General features: G+C 57.0%; 1 protein-coding gene across 1 annotated transcript in view; it reads right to left on the bottom strand.

The window, feature by feature from the left end:
* The window catches only part of ZNF516 (zinc finger protein 516), a 32418-nt gene extending 31145 nt beyond the window's left edge, over positions 1-1273 (bottom strand). Inside the window, exon 1 of the mRNA XM_006897245.1 lies at positions 9-1273. Within this exon, the coding sequence (XP_006897307.1) occupies positions 9-1273 (1265 nt within the window). The remainder of the gene's footprint in view (positions 1-8) is intronic.
* Between the last annotated feature and the right edge of the window lie 8910 nt (positions 1274-10183).

The raw sequence follows: 10183 nt of genomic DNA, 5'->3' as shown, positions 1-10183 counted from the left end.
TGACCAGCACGAACTCGCGGCGCGCGCGTTCCCCAGCCCCATCCACGCCGCCTGCCGCCTCGTCCCAGGCGCCATATTTGAGGTACTCAGCCGGCTCGGCCACCTTGCCGCGCGTGGCCAACTGCCAGGCCTGGTAGCTGCTGACCGGGTCCAGCTCGGCAACCCTGCGCCCGGCAGCGCTGGCCCAAGCATCGCCCCGGCCCGCGGGCCGCAGACTCAGGCACTGGAGGAAGTGGGTCTGCGCATCGATGGGGCCTGGCTCCCCGCCCTGGGTGCGCCCCACCTCGGCGCGGCGGTGCACGGCGTTGTGCGCACTCAGGCTGTCCAGGTTGGTGAACAGATTCCCGCACTTGGTGCAGACCTCATAGAGGGACAGGCCGGTGACAATGGTCTCCTCCTGCACCACGTTGTTGATGGTAGCAATGGGGTCCAGCTGCCGGTTCTTGCTGGCCGCCCTGGGGCCGTGCGCCTTCATGTGGTTCTTGAGGAACCAGGGCTCCTTGAAGCGGCGGCCGCAGATGTGGCAGCCGTGGTCGAAGGAGCCCCGGTGCTTCTTCATGTGCGCCTTCAGGAACCACGTCTGGCTGAAGGCCTGGCCACACACCTCGCACGGGAACTCGCCGGCCGGGAGCTCGCGCCCGTTGTCCGCAGCCGCCTCTGTGCCCCCGGGGCCCTGTGCCGTGATGTGCTCCTTCTCCACGTGGCTGAGCAGCGCCTCCTCGCGCAGCGCCATGAAGCGGCACAGGCGGCAGCGGAAGGGCCGGTGCGCGTGCTGCAGGTGCCGCTCCAGGCCCCGCGCGCTCTCAAAGGCGCTCTTGCAGAACGGGCAGTGCGCCAGCGCTGCGCCCTCGCCCGCCGTGGCCCCGTCCTTGCGGCCGCTGCGCAGCAGCACCTTGCCGTCGGCCGTGGCCCCGTTCAGCATCTTGTTGCAGGCCGACGAGCTCTTGGTGGGGCTGGCGCAGCCGTCCAGGCCCTCGGACACGCGCAGCTCACCCGGCGGGGCCTCGGCCGCCTCCGGCTCGCGGCCCTGCACCAGCGTGCCCGTGCGGTGGCTGCGGATGTGGATCTTGAGGTTGCCCTTCTGGGAGGCGCGGTGGTCACAGTAGGGGCACCTGTAGGGCTTCTCTCCCGTGTGTTTGCGCATGTGCTGGGAAAGCGAGCTCTGGAACGGGAAGCTCTTGCCGCAGATGCAGCAGCTGTGACACGCCACCTTGTCCCCGTCCACCTCGGGGCCCCGCCGCAGCTCCATGTCGGCGTCTCGGTTCCGATCCATCGGGCCGGCTACCTGAGCTGACGCTGCTGGCGGGAGGGCTGTCCGCGAGGGGCGGGGGTTGCCTCAGGCTCCGGTGGGCGTAGCCCTATCTCTCCATCTTGAGACAGGCTTCGCTTCCCAGCTGCCGGAGGGGTGCCTGCTGTGGCTGCGTTCCAGCATATTCTACACCAACAGCATGGCCAATGGCAGCACGCACCTGGAAGACACGATACCAAAGTCAGGCGTAAGGACACCAAGCAAGCCACACAGGACACACGACACTGCCGGTGGTGAGCCCCCTCGGATCTCTTACCACCCACATCTCAGGAGGAGATAGTCCTCCTACAACGGGGATGACACGCAAACCTCAGGGTCACCCGGCTAAATCACCCAGCAAAGCCAGCAGGCACACAGGGGCCAGGCCGGCACGTTTACCCCTAGCACCCAAGCTAGCCTGTCAGCCTGGCGAAGCTGCAGGCCCCGCGCCTGCTGAACACTCGATGAGCTGCCTTCCCAACTGCAGTCACCTTTTCCAAGCACTCCACGGTCCCTCTGCCAAGCAGCTTACAAGTTCTGCTTCCATTTGACACACAAGAAACTTCGGGCATCACCCTCTCTCACCTGATGTTGGTGAGCCAGTCCCCAAGGTGGGAGCCATCCCTTTACAGTACATCACCCTCCATCCACACCCCCTCATCTACTCCCTGCCCACCCATCCACCCATCCATCCGTCCATCCGTCCATCCACCTGTCCCTCACCCATGTCTGGTTATGTTTCTCAAGAGAAAGCTGAGACAGTCAAATCCAAATCTGCCACTAACATCAATTCTGCTTAGCGCACCTTCCACCAGGTTCCTGAGGGGATGGTTAACGGGAAGCAAACTGTCTGCCTTCCTCCACTCGGGTGTCCAGTATATTCAGAATATTCAGAGCACCAGCCTTTATTGCCAGCAGCCTCACCACATGCACAATGCTGCCACGACACCCTATAGCCGTCTCACCAAAACCAGCACCGCAGGGGCACTGTTCCAAGTCCGTGACCCTCCACTGGTCACCTGGGCTGTCAATCTCGAAGGTGCAGACAGCCCACCTTTCTCCCTCTGGACAGAGCTTTGAACCACCAACATTTCCGTTAGCAGTGTGACATGGAACACACCAAGTCTAGAATACACAGACTCGTGGGAATCATCCTGTGGTTGCCAAGTGCAGGTGCTTAAAAGTCAAGAAGGCCTGGTGGCCTAAAGGGTGTCAGATGTGAGGAGAGTGAACATACCACATACCACAGTGAACACACTCAACACTGCGCAGTGCCCTTAAAAATGGCTAAATCGTTCTAAATAAATTCTACTTGTGTCTATGTGTGTGCATACATGCACAAAAACATGTCACTTGCAGTGAAATTAAAGCGGCACCAACAAAATGTCACATAAATAAACAGCTTATTTTTAAAAAGGTAAACCATAATTTGAGCAATCATTAAATATTAATGACTGTGGGCTTAATTCTCAACTGCAGACATGTCTGGGGGCACACCATGGTGTGGAATCGGGGTATGAGATGCACACCCCCTGGTACCACAGGAGGAGGGGTGCGGGGACAGGGCTGAGGGTTCACAGCAGAGCAGAAGCTGGCTCCTGGCCCGACAGGCAGGTGTGTGGCTATGGCCCTTTTTGATGATAACGGTGCTGACAGGTAAGCTCGTCTTCAAGGGAAGCAGAGAGGAAGGATGGGAAGCAGACACACCAAGAATGGGAGCTTGTGCACACAGATGGCAGGCCCTCTCGGACACAGAGTCTGCCCACAAAGCACTGCAGTTGTGCTGTGACTGTCAAGACACTCCACTGTGGTCTGCAGTGTGGCTGTGAACTCTAAGTGGTACAGCAGTCGTCTGTCTAGTTGCTGTACTGAGTAACGTGGAATTGCTGTTCCTGGGGAGAATCATGGGGTAGGCTCTCCGCGGCCAGGGAGGCTGTGAGCACAGCTCTGTCTCTGTCACGTGGGCAGGACTATCTTGGGGGCCGTGAGTTTGCTTTGGCTCTGGACTGGTGCTTTATTTTCACATCTATTTATGAGATTAAGTTTTAACCTGTTGCAAGAAGCATTTGGGTGACCTACAGAACACACAGGTGCCTGGCTGCCATGCCCAGTGACAGTTGTGGGATCAGAGGACATCCTCACAAGACGGACCTCACACCAGGTCCCACCTGGTCAGAGACCTGCAACTATTGTGGGATCAGAGGACAAGACCCCCACCTGTGGCCTCACCCCCAGTGCCTCTTGCCCTGAACCCCGCACTGTGTGGTCAGCTGGGAACACTCAGTGCAGGGCCTTTGTGTAGATGCCATCGAGTCACCACTACTCCCAGAGACTCTGGGACAGGCACAGGATCGAGCCTCCTGGTCTTGGCTGCCCAGTCATGGAGCAATGTGAGTGGCTCTGATAAAATGGCAGGTCAACACCAAGGAGTCGTTCTCCATAAACATTTGCTGAATGAAACGTGGTCCTCTCTGAAGATGGCAGGGCACCAGCACCGACACTGTCTGATGTAACACACTTAAAAAGACGAAAGAGTTCAATGCAACAAGAGAGGCCTGTGAGGTGAACAAGCAGGCACAGAAGATCCAAGAGCAGCATCTGCCCCAGGTAAGGGCCAGAAGGCCAGAGTGGCAGCAAAGGATGGGTGGAAATGGGGACCACAGTGAGGGGAAGGGACGAATGTTGTCACACTGAGGGAACTGCAACCAACATCATGGGAAAGGTGTGGAAGGCTTAAATGAGACCTGTGCACTCTGGAAACCTTCGCCCAAATCCAAGATAAGGTTTCTTTAACAAAAGGATAAAATAACCAGCTCATGAGCTGACCCGGCTGAAAAGTAACAGTGGGAGTATTTACTCAGCCTTTGAAGTGCTGGTCAACAAGCAGAAATGTTCTCCTAGCAGCCTGCAGTCTTCAAACACAAGTTCAAACATGTCCCCTCCAGGACCCTTCTTCATACAAGAGGACAGAAGACACCAGCGAGGGCCAGGCAGCACCAAGCCTGAGAAAAAGTACAGTCAGAAGGTCACTGTGGGCCTGTTGTTGGGAAAGGACATCATGCTTGGAAGAGCTGGTCAGTGAAAAGAGACGACTTCAACGACATGGACTAACAAACACAGTGGTTCCCACGGTGAGCCCCACCCAGCACAGCTGGACGGGTGGTGCAGGGCCCGGAGGGGTTTCCCGCCATCGTACATGGGGGGCCCACGGGCAGGAGCCAAATGCAGGTCACCCACCAACAGGCCGGTGTCAGGGAGCATGAAGAAGTGCCTCAACCGTCTGATGACTGGTGTTACCTGGGTGAAGTTGGGTGCCGTCAAGTCACCTGTGACTTAGAGCAACCCTATGAACGACCGATCAGAGCCTTTCCGACCTGGGCCTCCGCCACTTTTTCCTTTCTCACTGCCAACTTTTAGATGCATAGGAAGTAACTGAAAAGACCACTCTTGGCCTTTAAACCAGCACCTCTGCTCTTCAGCACTCTGGCCAGGTCCTTGATGGGACATGTTCCCAGCATAACATCTTTTGATCTGACTGCTGCTACCACCAGTTTTGACTGTGGATGCAGTAAAATGGAGAGGCTAACAGCCTCGATCAATGCGTGATGCATACTGATGGGGAGAGGCTGCTGAGGAGACAGGCAGAGGGGCGCTTGCCAGAGAGCACCGTTACAGGGCAGTGCCAAGCCAGTGCCGAGTCACAGAGTACCAGGCCGGGGCAGTGCCGGGGTAATGCTGGGCCACAGGGCACCGTGCCAGGGTAATGCCGGACCAGATGCACTGTGCCAGGGTAGTGCCTGGCCAGAGCGCACAGTGCCGGGGCAGCGCAGAGGGACTCTGAGGTACGTGGGCATCCTCTAACTGGAGGTGCGTGCCAGCATGAGAGACAGACAGCGGGCTGCTCTGGGGGTGGGACTGCCCTCCCCCACCCCTTCCTACCCTCTCTCCCTTCATCCTTCCTCCCCTCCTCCTGCCTCCCCTTTCCAGGACCCCAGGAAGCCCTGAGGCACCACAGAATGCACTTTGGGGACCATCAACTTAGCTTCACTTTGTTGTTGTGGAGTTAGAACTGACCCACAGCTGACCCACCTGCGGGTTTTCAGAGGCAGTTAATCGCACGGGAGGTCACCCACACCCCTCCCGCGGAGCAGCTTGTGGCCTCAAAGCGCGTGCCTTCGGGACTGCAGTGCAGCTTCTTGCCACTAGGCCACCAGAGCTATTTTTCTTTACTTTTCACAAATGCCAGAAATGCAGCAGCAGGAGACCTGACTCTGGCATGTGCCACAGTGAGCGGTGCGATTTCTGAGAAGCCCTGCTCGGGGGTCAGTGTCCACTCTGCAGTTACAGATGCCCCCTCAGGCGCTGGCATTTGAAGGAAGCCCCCCAAGACCCCAGCACTCAGTCAGTGAACCCCAGCATCCAGGGAACCTCCTGGGCCAGACAGGAAGTAGCCATGCAGCAGGCCCCTCCCATACGGAAAGCCCATCCTGCGATCGGCTGACATGGCTGGCCAGGCACTGTGACTCCATCACAGGTGCAGTGCCACATCACCGAGTCCACGGAAACCTACAATGGCCACATCCCCGAGGCCACGGAAACCTACGATGGCCACATCCCCGAGGCCATGGAAACCTACGATGGCCACATCCCCGAGGCCACGGAAACCTACGATGGCCACATCCCCGCGTCATGGAAATCTACGACGGCCACATCCCCGCGTCATGGAAATCTACGACAGCCACATCCCCAAATCCACGGAAACCTACGATGGCCACATCCCCAAGGCCATGGAAACCTACGATGGCCACATCCCCAAATCCACGGAAACCTACAATGGCCATATTCCTGAGTCTATGGAAACCTATGACGGCCACATCCCTGAGTCCACGGACACCTACGACGGTCACATCCCCGAGTCCGTGGAAATCTATGACGGTCGCATCCCCAAGGCCACAGAAATCTATGACGGTCACATCCCCAAGGCCACGGAAATCGACAAGGTCCCCAGAACAAACAGTGAAAGCGACCATGGAGTGGTCAGGTAGTTCGGCAGCGGAACTCCCCCACTGACCACCAATCCCTGCATCCTCAGTGACTCGGTGATCGAACACCACCTCAGCTTCATCCACAGTACAAGGAGGGACACGGGGACAGAGGGCCGGGACATGAAAGTCCTGTCCCCGCTCCTCCAGGAGCCCAGGACATTCTGCTGGAACAGTGCTGGCATCACTGACCTGGTCCTGACCTGCAGGAGTGGAACAGACTGCCTCCACGTGGCTCCAGCCCCTTCTCTGATCCCCTCCATGGGCAGAAACTTCATAGTAATCGCAGGCTGAGTTTCTGGCCAAGGTGGCCATGGGCTGGGGTCCAGGGAGCCTGGTACTAGTGGGCATCCAGGGAGCCTGGTACTGGGAGAGATTGCGGACAGGTCTGCATGAAGCTCAGATGAGGTCAAGAAAGCCTCCCAAGTGCACAGATGGTGCCCAGCTCGGTGACCCTCGTAGGCCCAGCATCCATCCACCACTACAGTGTGGATACATGTGGCCAGCGGACACAGGCGAGCGGGGTCCAGGGCACTGTGCTGGTTCTGTTCTGGGGAGACAATGACCCACACTTTCTGAGTCACACTGTGGGCTTATCAGCCATGAATGAAATACATCATTAACGTCCTGGACAAACTTCTCTTGCGGCTGGAACAAGAGGCCCATTCTCAGAAGAAATGGGGAGAAAATTCCATGCCAACAATGTGGAGTTCCTCTCCCTCAAGCCTGGTCTGTGCCTGCCGGACAATCGGAGCTTATATTCCCAGCCGGGGTCCCGGGAAGGCTGCGTGAAGTGACGCATTCACCCCCGAGACGTGGTACCAGTGAGGCCGGGTCTTGGGCAGCGGCTGTCTCAGAGCCATCAATACCCCATTATGAACCAAGTGCTGTCCACTGCAGGAAGGCAGGGGCATGGAGGCCGCCGCCCTCGGCGCCCACGGCCTCTCCTGCCTCTCGGCCCCGGGAAGCACAACCCCATCCCAACTCTGGCCGTCAGCTCTAAGCCAGGAGTCTCCTGGGCCTGGATTGGCCGCAGCCAAGGGGCAGTGGGGCTGGACATTTCATGGGAGAGGAGAGGCCAAGGCCACCCTGAAAGATGTAGCATCTCACGTGACAGCAAGTCCCTTTTCCCAAAGGTCCCCATGAATGACTTCCCACCCCCAACAAATTAAAGCCAGCACTGCGGCCCACGGGCCAGCTCCACGCCTTTCTGGACACAGTCTGCTAATGCCCACAGACGACTGGGTGGGGAAGAGAAGGTGCATGTGGTCACCAAGGGGGCTGGGCAGCTCAGTGATGGGCAATTAAGGTGGAGGGCACCCTGGTGGGGGCGGGACGGAGGCTGTGTCAGAACTGACCCGGAGCTGCCCCGCCAGTGAGTCTTCGGTGGCAATTAATCACATGGAGAGGGCCTGTGCTCCTCCCATGATGACCACCTCCCGGTCAGCTTTGAGCTGGCTTGCTGTCCCTGCAAAGCCCACGCCATCCCCAAGCATGCTGACCACCCCACTCGGCAGGTGTTGTCAGAGAAGCACTGTGTCAGGACAGTAAGTCTACACCTCAGCCTGGTGACATCGCCAGTCCACAGCTCCGGGACCATGGAGTTCTCACAGCACCCCACTTAGGGGACAGCGCATTGGCCACTGGCCAAGAGGAATGGACAGTGAACCCAGATACAGGGAAAATGCCTTACAACCCTCAGAAACACTGGGCATCAGAGTGGGCATCAGACGCACACACCGCCTCCGCCCTACGAATAGCCAGGAGCCAGGGGGCCTCATGGGGCATCTGGTGAACAGCTGGTTTCTGCTGGAGGGACCCGGACACACACAGGGGACACGGGCTCCCACTCGGCTCCAGCAACGATCACGGGCGAGTCAAGGAAGACCCTCCGTGTGAATGCAGACTGGGACAGGCCTGATGCTGAAGGCTGACAGAGAGCAAACCACGCTGATCTGATGTTCTTTCTCTTTTTTCTCTGTAAATAATGAAGACCTATCATGGACGAGCTCCCCAGTGTCCTGTGGAACGGTCACTTTATCAATTCAGGTTTTCCTGAGAAATTAAACTTCACAGACGTAGTGACAAGAGAAAGGGACAGGGCAGGGAAGTCCTTCTATCTGCTCCAGAATTCTCTCTGAATCAGCAGCCTTCTGGTTCCTCTGCTGCCCGGGGCTGCACAGACTGGAGGGGTCACAGTGCCGGTCACTGCTGGGGACTGCAAGGGACACTGCTTAAGAAGGAGGACACTGTTCAGGGAGGAGGGACACTGCTCGGGGTGGAGGGACACTCCTAAGGGTGGACAAGACTGCTCAGGATGGAGGCGTATATTCTGGCATGTGGTGCCGGGAGTAATGACTATGTGGCCTTCCCAGGGGAGGCCTGGTTTCCAGAGGGTCCCACTGCGTCCCTGCTCGGACCAGCACGGAGAGGCAGCACTCTGGGAAGAGCGAGTACTTCCCACTCACAATCCCTCTCCTAGGCTGGGCAGTGGGCACTCCTCGGCTTCTCTTCCAGCCTGCACAGAGAAAACAGAGCTGAGGAGCAAATTATCCCAAACGCCAGTTGTCAAAACAAAGTAAGGAGACACTGCATGGTTCAAAATCAGGATGGAGTCTGTCTCCATACCTTTTCAATCTGTATGCAGAACAGATCATCCGAGACGCTGGACTGGATGACGAGGAATGTGGCATCAGGATTGGAAGAAAATACATCAACAATGTGCATCACACTGATGACACAACCCTGCTGCTAAAACTGAGGAGGACCTGAAGCGCTTGCTGCAGAAAGTCAAGGACTGCAGCCTTCAATATGGATTGAAGCTAAACATCAAGGAAACAAAGATTCTCACCACTGGGCCAACTGGTAGCATCAGTATGGATGGTGAAGAGATCGAAATTGTTACCAGTTTTCCTTTGCTTGGCTCCACAGTCAACACTCTTGGTAACAGACAGCAGCCAGGAAATCAACAGACAAATGACATTGGGAAAGTCAGCTGTGAGAGACCTCTCAAGAGCACTGAAGAGCAACGACGGCAGGCTGGAGACTAAGGTGCACCTGATCCTGGTCATAGTCTTCACAATTGCATGCTATGCTTTGGAGAGTTGGACAGTGACGAGGGATGACAGAGAATTGATGCCTTTGAGCTGTGGTGCTGGAGAAGAGTGTTGAATATACCATGGACTGCTAGGAGAACACACAGGTTTGTCCTGGAGAGGGGGAAACTGGGCTGCTCCTTGGAGTCAAGGATTCTGAAGCTTCGTCTGACATACTTTGGGCATGTTACAAGGAGGGACTAGTCCTTGGAGAGGGACATCATGTTTGGGACAGTGGAGGGACGACGCAGGAGAGGAAGACCCTCGACAAGATGGATCGATTCAGTGATTGGGGTAATGGGAGTAGGTGTGTCAGAGACAGTGAGGTTGGCACAGGATAGAGCAGGGTTTAGGGCTCTTGTACATAGGGTTGCTATGAGTCGCAAATGACTCAACGGCACATAACAACAAAACCTGGAAACCCAGAGAAATGAAGGCTCATCGATTCTTTAACACACACGTGGGGACGTGGCTCCAGGGACCAAGGAGCTGGTGGGCTTTACTCGAGCAGCCTGACCCTCAGGACAGGACAGAGTGGATCCTCTCGAGCTGGTCGCATTTCCCGAAAGCCGCTCTGTTTTCTCATCTGTCAGGATTCCCACTTACTACCACATGCTCCCTTGAATGGGAGACACAGAGCTGCTAGATAATCACACCTGTACGTTACCAGCAGGGTCAGGATCTGTCACTCCTCCGCACACGTGCACACTCACAGATGCAGGCTCTAACAGGCACACCTGCACACATGCACACTCACA

The sequence above is a fragment of the Elephantulus edwardii genome, unplaced genomic scaffold, assembly GCF_000299155.1.
Source record: "Elephantulus edwardii isolate Elephantulus edwardi_28Jun2011 unplaced genomic scaffold, EleEdw1.0 scaffold00207, whole genome shotgun sequence".
Classification (NCBI taxonomy): domain Eukaryota; kingdom Metazoa; phylum Chordata; class Mammalia; order Macroscelidea; family Macroscelididae; genus Elephantulus; species Elephantulus edwardii.
This window is presented reverse-complemented; position numbering and strand designations above follow the sequence as displayed.